A 14,637-nucleotide genomic window follows, 5' to 3' on the forward strand; every position below is an offset into this window, starting at 1 on the left:
GTCAGTCCCACCCCTTAGACATCCAGTGAGAGGAGAGGGGCTCTAGACTAAGGTAAGCACAAATGGCCAATGATTTAATTAATCATAGCTCTGTGATGAAGCCTTTATAAATGTTCTCCGAACAACAGAATTGGGAGTTTCAGAGTTGGTGACCATATGGAGGTGCTGGTAGAGTGATGTATCCAAAGAGGGATGAAAGTTCCTTGCACCTTCCCCCACACCTTGCCCTATGCATCTCTTCTATTGGGCTGTTTCTGAGTCATGTCTTTTATAATAAAAAATATATGAACTGCGAACTTCCAGATGTTCAAGCTGGTTTTAGAAAAGGCAGAGGAACCAGAGATCGAATTGCCAACATCCGTTGGATCATAGAAAAAGCTAGAGAGTTCCATTAAAAACATCTATTTCTGCATTATTAACTATGCCAAAGCCTTTGACTTTGTGGATCACAATAAACTGTGGAAAATTCTTCAAGAGATGGAAATACCAGACCACCTGACCTGCTTCTTGAGAAATCTGTACGCAGGTCAGGAAGCAACAGTTAGAACTGGGCATGGAACAATGACTGGTTCCAAACAGGAAAAGGAGTACGTCAAGGCTGTATATTGTCATTGTGTTTATTTAACTTCTATGCAGAGTGCATAATGAGAAATGCTGGGCTAGATGAAACACAAGCTGGAATCAAGATTGTCAGGAGAAATATCAATAACCTCAGATATGCAGATGACACCACCCTTATGGCAGAAAGTGAAGAACTAAAGAGCCTCTTGATGAAAGTGAAAGAGGAAAGTGAAAAAGTTGGCTTAAAATTCAACATTCAGAAAACAAAGATCATGGCATCTGGTCCCATCACTTCATGGCAAATAGATGGGAAACAGTGGAAACAGTGGCAGACTTTATTTTTTTGGGCTCCAAAATCACTGGAGATGGTGATTGCAGCCATGAAATTAAAAGATGCTTATTCCTTGGAAGAAAAGTTATGACCAACCTAGACAGCATATTCAAAAGCATAGACATTACTTTGCCAGCAAAGGTCCGTCTAGTCAAGGCTATGGTTTTTCCAGTAGTCATGTACGGATGTGAGAGTTGGACTATAAAGAAAGCTGAGCACTGAAGAACTGATGCTTTTGAACTGTGGTGTTGGAGAAGACTCTTGAGAGTCCCTTGGACTGCAAGGAGATCCAACCAGTCCATCCTAAAGGAGATCAGTCCTGGATGTTCATTGGAAGGACTGATGTTGAAGCTGAAGCTCCAATACTTTGGCCACCTGATGCAAAGAGCTGCCTCATTGGAAAAGACCCTGATGCTGGGAAAGATTGAAGGTGAGAGGAGAAGGGGATGACAGAGGATGAGATGGTTGGATGACATCACCAACTCAATGGGCTTGAGTTTGAGTAAACTCCAGGAGTTGGTGATGGACAGAGAGGCCTAGCATGCTGCAGTTCATGGGGTCGCAAAGAGTCAGACACAACAGAGTGACTGAACTGAACTGAACTGAATAGCAACTGAAGCACTTGCCTGAGTTCCATGAGTCATTCTATCAAAGTGTGGAACCTGAAAAATGGGTGTGTTGTGGAAAGTTCCAACTTTTTGACCAATTAGAATGGAAGTGTGAGTCCCACAGGCACCCAGTACTTGCAACTCATGTCTGAAGTGGGGACAGTTTTGTGGGCCTGGGCCCTTCACCTCTGAAACCTGGTAGCTGGTGTCAGAATTGAATTGATTTGTAGGACACTGAGTTGGTGTCCAGAGTTGGAGATCTATCCTTGATATGGAAAGAAGCCACAGATTTGGTGTCATAAGTGTTATGGGTAAAAACAATTGACTCCTTTCTCCCTCTGTCTTGTCAGCAACACTGTCCACTTCACTCCTGGAATCAGCTTCAAATCTGGCTATTCAACTCAGTCCAGAGTGCCTACACATACCTGTCCTCACCTCTCCCCATCTCTTCCTAGGTCTCACCACTCCCAGCCTACTCCCCTCACAGCATCCACAAAGAGCTTTCTACATCAAGAATCTAATGATGTTTCTTGTGCTTGAAACCAATTCTGTGGTATCATCACTTTGGAAAATTGTTTGGTAGCATCTATTCCAGGTGAACATAGATCTCTGCTATGATTCAGCAATTACACACCTAGGTGCAGACCCAATGGAACACAAATAAGCATTATTTACTAAAGGACATGTACTAGTTATTCACAGGAATACCATTTATAGGATTCCTAAAGTGGAAACAACCCAAATGTCTATGAATATGTTCATATCATGGAATATCTTATAAACATTTTGTAAGTGTATTTGAAATATTTATGGCACCCCCATTGCCCTTGGAACAAACTCTTCAAATGGCCCTCATAGTCTTGCCTACTCTTACCCTTCCCACCTCTATGCCTTCATATTCCAGAAACCCCTGAACCACATCTAACTCTACAGGGCTCACCAGACACACCATTGTCCCTGAATGCACCATGATTTTGTCACCTTGATATTGCACTTTTCTGTCCCCTCTATATAGAAATCCCTGATCCTATTTCCTACCTCACCTGCACCACATCTACTTACCCTCCAGGTCTCATGTTAGACATCATTCCTCTCTAGCAGTTTTCTTTAAGCCCCAGGCTAGTCTTTGATTGACACTCAGCTCCCGCAGACCCTTAGGATTCCCTCATCATACCTCAGACCCCTCTGTGTTGTCATCTTTGCTTACATGACAGCTTCCCCACTGGACCCTAAGAAGCCCAGGGAACAGATCACCTCTGTCTTTGGCCACTGCTGTGCACCATAATTCTATTTCAGCATTGGGCCCATGGTACAAGATATCCATACAGATGAGAATCAGTTGATTTATTTGGAGAAAGAACCTGATTCTAGACTTCTGCTCAACTCTATCATGAAAGGTCCTTGCCAGTTCTCAGTGAAGCTGAGGTGGCTATTCCAAGTTAAGCAATCATTCTAAATGCACCTCTCTTTAATTGCATGTTGTCATAGACATTCCCTTACACTTTTATTCTCTTACCATTATTTTAATTTTTATTTATTTATTTTAATTGGAGGATAATTACAATATTCTAGTCAGAATGGCCACCATCAAAGAGTCTACAAATGATAAATGCTGGAGATAGTGTGGAGAAAGGGAACCCTCTTGCACTGTTGGTGGCAATGCAAACTGATATAATCATTATGGAGAAAAATATGGAGATTCCTTAAAAAACTAGGAATAAAACTACCATAAATATGACCCAGCCATCCCACTACTGGGCATATACCCTGAGGAAACCAGAGTTGAAAAAGACAAAAGCACTCCAATGTTCATTGCCTCACTATTTACAATAGCTAGGACATGGAAGCAACCTAGATGTCCATTGGCAGGTGAGTGGATGAGGAAGCTGCAGTACATATTATTTTAATTTTAAGTGTAGGATCCAACAAGGAGGGATAATGGCACTAATTTATCTGGAATGTCCTCTATTTTCCAGATTCACTGCAAAACATACAAAATCCATTATCATATTTGCTCTTCGCACCCATCCTACAAGGTTCAGTTCAGCTCAGTTGCTCAGTCATTTCTGACTCTTTGCAACCCCATGGACTGCATTACACCAGGCTTCCCTTTCCATCACCAACTCCTGGAGCTTGCTCAAACTCATGTTCATCAAGTTGGTGATGCCATCCAACTGTCTCATCCTCTGTCGTCCCCTTCTCCTCCCATCTTCAATCTTTCCCAGCATCAGGGTCTTTCCCAATGAGTCAGTTCTCCACATCAGGTGGTCAGAGTATTGGAGTTTCAGCTTCAACATCAGTCCTTCCAATGAATATTCTGGACTGATTTCCTTTAGAATTCACTGGTTGTATCTCCTTGCTGTGCAAGGGACTCTCAAGAGTCTTCTCCAGCACCAACAAGGTGAGAGCTATTTGTCAAATAAACAGAGTGAGGCTCCAAGAGCTTTTAATACATTCCAAAGTGGTGGTAACAGGAGATGATTTCAAGAACAAGTAGCATCATTGGATTCTTGATATAGAGAGCTCTTTCTGGATGTTGTGAGGAGAGTACGCTGCTGACAGCAGGGGTGGGTGTGATGAGACCTAGGAAGAGATGGGGAGACATAGGGGGAGGGAGGTGCAGGCACCCTGGACTGTTGAATGGCCATATTTGAAGCTGACTACAGGAGTGGAGTGGGCAGGGTTGCTGACTAGACAGAAGGAGATAAGGTCTAATTGTTTTTACTCACAACACTTAAGACACCAACTGTGTGGCTTCTTTCCACACCAAGGATAGTTCTCCAACTCTGCACACCAATTGGGTGTAGTACAATTCATTTCAACTCAGACACTAACTACTTGAAATTACTGTGAGACTTCAGAGGTGAAGGGCTCACTTCAGATATCAGTGGTAAGTACTGAGTGCCTGTGGGACCCATACTTCCATCTGAATTGGTCAAAAAGTTGAACTTTCCACAACCCATCCCCTTTTCAGATTTCACACTTTGATAGAATGACTCATGGAACTCAGGCAAGTGCTTCAATGGCTATGACCAGTTTATCATCAAAGACACAGCTCAGTTCAGTTCCATTCAGTCGCTCAGTCCTCTCTGACTCTTTGCAACCCCATGAATTAAAGCACACCAGGCCTCCCTGCCCGTCACCAACTCCCGGAGTTCACTCAAACTCACGTCCATCGAGTCCGTGATGCCATCCAGCCATCTCATCCTCTGTCGGCCCCTTTTCCTCCTGTCCCCAATCCCTCCCAGCATCAGAGTCTTTTCCAATGAGTCAACTCTTCACATGAAGTGGCCTAAGTATTGGAGTTTCAGCTTTAGCATCATTCCTTCCAAAGAACACCCAGGGCTGATATCCTTTAGAATGGACTGGTTGGATCTCCTTACAGTCCAAGGGACTCTCAAGAGTCTTCTCCAACACCACATTTCAAAAGCATCAATTCTTCAGCGCTCAGCTTTCTTCACAGTCCAACTCTCACATCCGTACATGACTACCAGAAAAACTATAGCCTTGACTAGATGGACCTTTGTTTGCAAAGTAATCTCTGTTCTTCAATATGCTATCTAGGTTGGTCATAGCTTTTCTTCCAAGGAGCAAGCATCTTTTAATTTCATGGCTGCAATCACCATCTGCAGTGATTTTGGAGCCCCCCAAAATAAAGTCTGACACTGTTTCCACTGTTTCCCCATCTATTTGCCATGAAGTGATGGGACTGTATGCCATAATCTTAGTTTTCTGAATGTTGAGCTTTAAGCCAACTTTTTCACTCTCCTCTTTCACTTTAATCAAGAGGCTTTTTAGTTCTCCAAATAGGAAAAGGAGTACATCAAAATTGTATATTGTCACCCTGCTTATTTTAGTTTTTTTACCCTTATGGCAGAAAGTAAAGTGAAGTGAAATCGCAAAGCAAGGGTGGTGTCATCTGCATATCTGAGGTTATTGATATTTCTCCCAGCAATCTTGACTCCAGCTTGTGCTTTTTCCAGCCCAGCGTTTCTCATGATGTACTCTGCATAGAACTTAAATAAGCAGGGTGACAATATACAGTCTTGATGTACTCCTTTTCCTATTTGGAACCAGTCTGTTGTTCCATGTCCAGTTCTAACTGTTGCTTCCTGACCTGCATATAGGTTTCTCAAGAGGCAGGTCAGGTGGTCTGGTATTCCCATCTCTTTCAGAATTTTCTACAGTTTATTATGATCCACACAGTCAAAGGCTTTGGCATAGTCAACAAAGCAGAAATAGATGTTTTTCTGGAACAGCCAAATAGAAGGGGAGGCATAGGCAAGGTGTGGGTGAAGGTGCAAGGAGCTTCCATCCTTCCCTGGACACACCACTCTACCAGCACCTCCATGTGGTCACCAGCTTAGTAACTCTCCAATTTGTGCTGTTTGGGGAGCATTTATAAAGGTTTCATCACAGAGCCATGGTTAATTAAATCATTGGCCATTGGTGCTTAACTTATTCTATAGCCCCTGGCCACTTGATTCAAAGAGCTAACTCATTGGAAAAGACCCTGATGGTGGGAAAGATTGAAGGCATGAGAAGACAGGGACAACAGAGGATAACGTGGTTGGATGGCATCATCAACTCAACGGACATGAGTTTGAGCAAACTTTGGGAAAGAGTGAAGGACAGGGAAGCCTGGCATGCTGTAGTCTGTGGGGTCACAAATAGAGATGACTGAGTGACTGAACCACAGCAGCCTTTCCTTTCAAGACTGGGCTTTCCAACCTCTTATGACAGGTGGACTGAATTCTGTCTCCTCTGGTCTCATAGAAAATCATTCACACACCAGTGCTGAGCAAATACACATACACATCAAAAGAGTGCACCCGTTTCACACCTCTGTCTACCCCAGAGCCTCCTTTCTAGGTTAGCAGCAACCACTTTGGGCCAAACCAGGATAGAGCAGTAGAGACAAGGCATAGAACAAAATTTCTCATCGTTGGTCTTTCTGGAGAGCAGCCCTCATCCTGAAGCTGCCTTGAGGCCCCCAGCCTCCAGTCATCTCATCAGCATAAAAAAGAAACTTATCACTTCTAAGACACTAACAAATTTACGTACTGTCAGGAACAAGATGAAGAATGAGAGATGAGCTATGTGTATTTTATCCTAGGGACACATATGCTAATGTCAGACTGTCTGGTTTAGATCAGCAAGACAACAGGAATAGGGTAGAACTTGACTGAGAAGAGAGGTGAGGTTTTGCAGTTTGGCTAGAAATTCACCCCCAAGAGAGGTCGTTCTCCAGGACCCAGCTCCAAGTTACCCTTTTTCTGAGAAGTCTTCCAACTGCCCTTTCCCTGAGGGCACCACAGTGGATTCTCTCTCTGGACTCCTCTAGCTCCTGCCTTCCCTCTGACTTGACTCTGAGGGCGTTGGGCATCTGTATTCAGTCTTTTCTCTCCCACAGCTAGTTGCCCCTCAGCCCTCAACAGGGGCTGCAGTCTCTCTAGTTCGCAGAGGGAGCAGAGAGTACAGGTGCCAGACAGTCCTCTGAGGTCCCACCTGGTTTCTCCATACCCAGAAGACTGCCCTTTTGGTCTGGTTTCATGGACAGACTCTTGGGGAACAGTCTGCTGGAGACTTCAGCAGGGATAAAGCACACCGTATCAGGGAGAGGAGCCCTTAGGTCTGACCCCACCCCTGCCTGTGGATGCCACTGAAAGCAACAAGCTGGACCCCCTCTTCTGCCCTTCCCTGCTAGCCACTTCTTGGAAGAGACAAACCAGGCAGAGGGGGGCCAGGAGAGACAGGGTAGGAAGAAATGTGTGTCCCTAGTTCTTGCTTAGCCTGTGTGCCCCTGGCAACCTCTAGGACTGCGGTTCTGAGCCCAGGCTGATTCTGGTCCACAGTGCACATTTGGACATATACAGGAATTTTTTTAATTGTCACAGTTCATGCTGAGAAGGGGATGTTATTGGCATCTGGTTAGTAAAGGCCAGTGTTTCTTCTAAACACTGTACAATGAAAACGACAGCCGAAGAATGATGTGGCCCAAAATTATCATGAATGCTGAAGCTGAAGCTGAGTACTCTGATCTGTATATGTTCTTGCACGTTTGTCTAGATTTCCATTTGCATATCTTTTTAATTTTCTAATTCTCAAAATAATGGGCTTTAATTTATTAGAGACCTTTTAGGTTTGCAGACAAACTGATCAGAAAGTATACGGAGTTCCCACTTACTTCCTTTGCCATATAGTTTCTTCTGTCATTTACATGTTGCATTAGTGTGAGACATTTGTTATAATTGAGGGACCTATATAGATACATAATAATTAACCAAACTCCAAGTTTACATTAAGCTTCACTCTCTGTGTTACATTCTATGGATTTTGACAAATGCGCAGTGACATGTATCGACTGTTCCCCTTTCATATGATGTAGTTTCATGTGCTATATTTTTAATGTGGAATTATAGAGAGGGCTACCATCTCTGGGGTCGCACAGAGTTGGACACAACTGAAGCAACTTAGCAGCAGCAGCAGCATAGAGAGTCCACTCTGTTTTCTGCTTTATTCACTCAATATTATTTTTAAAAATCCACTTACAATGCTATGTGTACACCGGGTTGGGGCTCCAGTGTTTGCATCCATCCCATCTTTCTGCCTTCTGCAGGCTTGTCCAAGTCTCCCACTAATAAAGGGAACATCCTCTTACCTGCTCCCCTATAAATAGGTTTGAGAAATTGAAATATACTTATGACCAAATTTGCTGGAGTACGGAGTGAGCCTATTCTGAATTTCCATCATTCTACTTTCTCTTTAGCATTGCAGGAGGATTCTTTTCTCCCCATAATCCAAGCATTTTCTAACTGGGGGAATTAAATAATTATACAGTGAAATTCCCCTCTGTGTGTATGTGTGTGTGCCCACTCCCCTTCCCTGTTTTACTGAGCATCTTCACATTTGGCACATCTTTACAAACTCCTGTAATTTCTCTGCTCGTATCTGTACCAAGGTTTCTAATTCGTGTTCATTCTTCTAGATGGTATTTCTTTGTCAGTTTTACACAATGCAATTATTTTCCCTAATATTCCATCTGCCTAATAACTTTGTCCAGGATTTCCTTTGTCAATAAAAATCCTTAATGTTGATGTTTGCATTTTTTAAAATATCCTTAGCATTTGTGTCTTTGAATACCAACAAACTAATTCTCTTGCCCTTTCTTCCATTAACTTTGGTTGAGATTACATATTTATGTTTTGATATTACGTATTTATGTCTTGAATCTGTCTGAATGCCACTTTTGCATTTGTTCTTGGGCAGAAATTCAGATTTACTTTGCTTCATGAAATGAACAGTTTTCCCATCAAAAAGAAGTTAACAATCTTATCTTTTCCCTTTGAATTATGCTGCCACCTTTATCATATTAGGTTTTGAATAATGAAGGGATATTTTCTGAGATATGAAATTAATTTAATCAGTGCTTCCCTGGTGGCTCAGTGGTAAAGAATCTCCCTGCCAATGCAGGAGATGCAGGAGATGTGAGTTCAATCTCTGGGTTGGAAAGATCCCTTGGAGAAGGAAAATGGCAACGCACTCCTGTATTCTTGCCTGGGAAATCCCACAGACAGAGGAGAATGGCGGGCTACAGTCCATGGGGTTGCAAAAGAGTCAGACATGACTTAGCGACTAAACAACAAAAACATGTCTAATCCAGGTTCACACTTTTAAAAAGTGGCTATGACTATAATGTTCTCACTACCTGGGAAGGTATGTCTCTCTTGTTTACTTAATTTTTAACATTTTACATCTTGATTTTTTAAATTTTTTTCTGGATAGATGATAAGGTCACTTCCCTTCCTGTCTTTATGTATCTTCTTTCTTTGTAGATGCTCATGGCTTTCAGTCCCATGTTAAAGAACAGCAGAGACTGTGAGTAACCTTGGCTTATTCCTGTTCCTATAGAATGGTGCATGTAAATGTCCACACGTAGTATATAGTATTAGCTAGGTTTCTAGCATGTATTCTTTAGCCAAGAAAGTCCCCTTCAAGTTCACACTGTAAAAAGGTTTTTTAAAGAATCACAAATAAACATACATATATCAAATCATTATGCTGTGCATGTAAAACTAATACAAGGTTATATGTCAATTATATAAAAAATTTAGAATTTATAAATAGTAGTTTAACTTTAGAAAATATGTTCCTTCCTGGATCAAAAGAATTCTATCATTTTTCTTTTTCACTTTGTTTATGTGATGAATTAATGATGCTGTGCCTTCCTGTCATTCATATGATAAATCCACATCACCTGATCATAACACACTAATGTTAATTTTATTTGTTTAAGTAATATCTTTTAATGGATTATAAAATTTGCAAGGATAGGTAAAGTGGACCTGTAATTGTCATTTCTTATAACATTCTTACCTGGCTTTAGAATCAGATTGCATTAACCTGATGAAATGAGCTCAGCGGATTTCATTTTCTTTTAAGCATACGTGTAAGATATTCATCAAGTGTTCCTCAAAGGTTTAAGAGCACTCACTTGTAAACTGGGACTAATGATTATAGGAAGAGAAAGGCTTTATCCATTTCAGCTTCTTTAAAACTTTTTTGAATATCTAGGGTCTCTATTATGTTCTTGTAGTAGTTCTGTAATTTTATATGCTTCTGAAAATGCATTCATTTCATTTTTTGTTTCAATTCCTTAACTTATATTTTATTACTACCATTTCTATTCACTTAAAGGTGAAAGTGAAGTCGCTCAGTCGTGTGCGACTCTTTGCGATCCCATGGACTGTAGCCCACCAGGCTCCTCCATCCATGGGATTCTCCACGCAAGAATACTGGAGTGCGTTGCCATTTCCTTCTCCAGGTGATCTTCGTGGGCCAGGGATCAAACCCAGGTCTCCTGCATTGCAGGCAGATGCTTTAACCTCTGAGCCACCAGGGAAGCCCAAGCATCCCTTATTTTTGTAGTTAGTTCCAATTTAATTTTAGGGTTTTTTTATTGGCATTTTCTTCTTGTTTCTATCTTATTAATCTGTTCCAATCACCTGACTTTCATTGTATTAAGTGTTGTTTTCTGGACAAAGTAGCTTGATAAATATATTTAAAGATGTGTACGCCCCTCATAGTAATGTTTTAGGTTATAACTTTGACATTTGATGCTTACATTATTTAATTATAAATATTTCTTCATTTATTATATTATTTAATACTGAAACAAATGATTATTTAATAATATGTTTATTTCCCACTTATGGAATTTGGAAAGCTACTGGTTCTCTACTGATTTCCATTTTTAGCACATTTTAATCTATTTATTATTTATACTTCAAAGTGAATGAAGGATTTCTCTATGTCCTAAAACAGGGTAAGATTTGGTTAAGGCCCTCTATGTACTTAAAAAAATGTTTAATTTTGTTTGGTGAAGAACCTAAGTATGTCTAGGAGCTAATGTTTGAATATTATTAAGGAATTGCAATGAATAATTCCCAAATTGCATTTCTAAACTCTGTTTGAACTTCCAACTTCATTTTTTAAATCTATCTATCTAGTACTGATATAACTATTTCTATTTTTAACTATTTCATTGAAGTTATGTTGAATATTTCTTCCTAATATTCAAGTGTATATTGTTGTATGTGTTAATCATATATATGCAGGTTGCTACAATTTTCTTTCATAAAATATTCCTCTTACATAATACATTTCTTACATAAAACATTCCTCTTAGGCCCATCCTGTGTGCATATGTGTAATTTTTATATTTCAATATGATTTTAAACTGGTTATATTTTCCTTCACAGCCTTTTTATAACAAAAATCACATTCAAATGAATAACTAAATTAAGAATAACCCCTATTATTTGTATTTTATCATTCATTCACACCAGAAGAGACTCTAGCTCCTTAAAAATACTTTCCAGCTACTTCTCTAAATCAATACCCAGTATTGTATATTATTATTATGGCCTTTGCATGTCTATTTATTTTTTCTTGATTCTGGCTTATTGATGAGAACAGACCAACTGTTCTGTGTAGGGTTCACCTTCTAGATTTTCTGATTGATCCCTCATGGTGTCATTTAGCTTATTCCTTCATCCTTTGCACATGATCACCTTTTTTGATGCTCAGTGGGCATGTTTTGAATCTGGTTCTGGTATCCTTTAACATTAACACATTTTCAGTGGAAGTTCCATTTTACAGTTGAAGAGATCTCTTAAGCTTCCTTCCATGACCAGATCACCTCTCCAGGGAACTTGTTTTTTTGTTTTTTTTTTTTTTTACTGGCATATGGTAACAGATTTTATGGCTATTATTACAATTAATTCCATTGTTCTTGCTTTCAAGATTGCTGCCTCACATTTCCTTTGGTACACATTTTCCTGGCATATATTTGTCCATTTTTTCATTTTCAAAATAGTATGAAAATAAAGATGAATGGGTTACTCAATAAAAGGACAAAGATTATCAGAGAGAAAAGATTTTTCAGAACACTGATAACCAAATATATGTTTTCTAGAGCAGGAGCACTATTCAAGAGAATATGACCCAGATCATCCATGTCTGTTTTAATGATTACAAGTCTAGATTCTTTTATTTCTTTCCATCACTGTTAATAAACATAACCCAGTAGCCAAACAATATCTTAAGCACTTAAGGAGCTGATGTTAGTTTATCAATATCACATTAATAAATGGTTAAGTATTATGGGCTCCCAGGTGCCTCAGTGGTAAACAATCTGCGTGCCAATGCAGGAGACATGGGTTCCATCCCTGGGTCAGAAAGATCCTCTGGAGGAGAAAATGGCAACCTGCTCCAGTATTCTTCCTGGGAAATCCCATGGACAGAGGAGTCTGGCAGGCTACAGTCGATAGGGTCACAAAGAGTCGGACATGACTGAGCGACTGACCATGAGCATGAGCTCAAAGTACTATTATGATTTACTACATCTCACTGATGAAGATTGTGAGACTAGTATAGATGTCTTTCAATTGCCATTTAACCTATGTTAGAGCCTCTGTTTTAACCATTGGGCCTTCATCTTGCTTCTGATCTCCCCAGATGCAGCATCCTCATCTGCTCAGAACTACAGCACAGTGTCTGAGTTCATCCTCATCGGCTTCTCCAACTTCCCTCAGCAGCTCCTGCCCACCTTCTTCCTGCTGTACCTGCTGATGTACCTGTTCACGCTGCTGGGCAACCTGCTCATCATGGGCACCATCTGGAGGGAGCACAGCCTCCACACCCCCATGTACCTCTTCCTGTGCGCCCTCTCCATCTCCGAGATCCTGTTCACTGTTGCGGTCACCCCTCGCATGCTGGCGGACATGCTCTCCACCCACCGCTCCATCACCTTTGTGGCCTGTGCCAGCCAGATGTTTTTTTCCTTCACTTTTGGCTTCACCCACTCCTTCCTGCTCATGATCATGGGCTACGACCGCTACGTGGCCATCTGCCATCCCCTGCGCTACAACGTGCTCATGAGCACCCGTGACTGTGCCCGTCTTGTGTCCTGGTGCTGGGCTGGTGGCTCGGCCATGGGGATGATGTTGACATTGATAGTTTTTCACCTCACCTTCTGTGGTTCTAAGGAGATACACCATTTTGTCTGCCATGTGCTTTCCCTCTTGAAGCTGGCCTGTGGGAAGGAGACAGCCTCTGTCACCATGGGTGTGATCCTGGTCTGTGTCACGGCCCTGATGGGCTGCTTGTTCTTCATTGTCCTCTCCTATGTCTTCATCGTGGCTGCCATCCTGAGGATCCCCTCCACTGAGGGCCGGCACAAGACCTTCTCCACCTGTGTCTCCCACCTCACCATAGTGGTCGTGCACTACGGTTTTGCCTCCATCATCTACCTCAAGCCCAAGGGCCCCCATTCTATGGACAGTAACACTCTGCTGGCCACCACCTACACAGTCTTCACCCCCTTTCTTAGCCCCATCATATTCAGTCTCAGGAATAAGGAGCTGAAGAACGCCATACAGAGAAGCTTCCGCAGAACTTTCCATCCCCTAAGCTCCTGATGGCCAGTTTGGTGGTATGGAAGGTGACAGATGGTTTGGGTTTAATAATTTCTATCTCTATAGAACTCTGCAGTGATTCAGGTCTGTGAAACACTCACACTCCATAGGGGTTGGATGCACACTAGCTATTAGTTTTTCTCCAATTTCCCCCCTCCTGCCATAAACTCTATCATCACAACCTCTTTTTTTAAACTGGAGTATAATGGCTTTACAATGTAGTGTTAGTTTATGCTTTATAACAAAACAAATCAACTGTATGCATAGATATATCCCTTCCTTTTGAACCTCTGTCCCACCCACTCCACATCCTACCCCTCTGGGTTATCATGGAGCACCCAGATGAGCTCCCTATGCTATAAGAGCAGGTTCCCAGTACTCAACTATTATACACATGATAGTGTATATATGTCAATCCTAATCTCCCATTTCATCCCAATCCCCCTTCCCCACAACTATGCCCACATGTCAGTTCTCTATGTCTGTGTCTCTATTCCTGCCCTGAAAATAGGTTCATCTGTACCATTTTTTAGATTCCTCATTTATGTGTTAATATATGATCTTTGTTTTTCTGTGTCTTACTTACTCCAGTCTGTGCCTGAGAAGGAATGAATATATGTACATGTATAACTGAATCAATATGATATACAGTTGAAACTAACGCAGCACTGTAAATCAACTATATACAAATTTAAAAAAATCTTGTTAAAGATAAAAGACAGACTCTAGGTTCATCCTCAGTTCAACTGACTCACTTTTGTTCCTTTTTATGGCTGAGTAATATTCCATTGTCGATATGCACCACATCTATCCATTCATCTGTTAATGGATCTCTAGGTTGCTTCCATGTCCTGGCTACTATAGATAGCGTTGCAGTGAATATTGGGGTGCATATATCTTTGTGCCCAGTGAGATGAACTTATCCCATTATTTGTGCCTAAGGATGTATTATTTATCTATAGGCAGGTGGAGAGCACCACATGGATGTGTCAGGACCCTGATGCAGCTGACTCTTCTTTAATGGATTAGTGAAAGAAGATTTTATTTCCCCATCCTCCCAAATTAAAAAAATAAAATAAAAAAGCTAGAATAACCTGAAGATAATATGAAATGCTACCAGGACTGTGCCTTTTTCATATATGAAGCACTGTGTCTAGTG

At 41.2% G+C, this 14,637-nt stretch overlaps 1 protein-coding gene across 1 annotated transcript; it reads left to right on the plus strand.

The window, feature by feature from the left end:
- The first annotated feature begins 12,611 nt into the window (after positions 1 to 12,611).
- LOC101122025 (olfactory receptor 10H4-like) lies at positions 12,612 to 13,481 on the plus strand. The gene has a single exon (XM_042251009.1). The coding sequence runs from the start codon at positions 12,633 to 12,635 to the stop codon at positions 13,479 to 13,481; it is 849 nt and encodes a 282-aa protein (XP_042106943.1). The 5' UTR covers positions 12,612 to 12,632.
- The last annotated feature ends 1,156 nt before the right edge of the window (positions 13,482 to 14,637 follow it).

Source organism: Ovis aries, chromosome 5 (genome assembly GCF_016772045.2).
Source record: "Ovis aries strain OAR_USU_Benz2616 breed Rambouillet chromosome 5, ARS-UI_Ramb_v3.0, whole genome shotgun sequence".
NCBI classification, from domain to species: Eukaryota; Metazoa; Chordata; class Mammalia; order Artiodactyla; family Bovidae; genus Ovis; species Ovis aries.

Coding starts and splice junctions, on each gene's coding strand:
- LOC101122025 (XM_042251009.1), top strand. CDS start 12,633: ATGTACCTGTTCACGCTGCTGGGCAACCTGCTCATCATGGGCACCATC.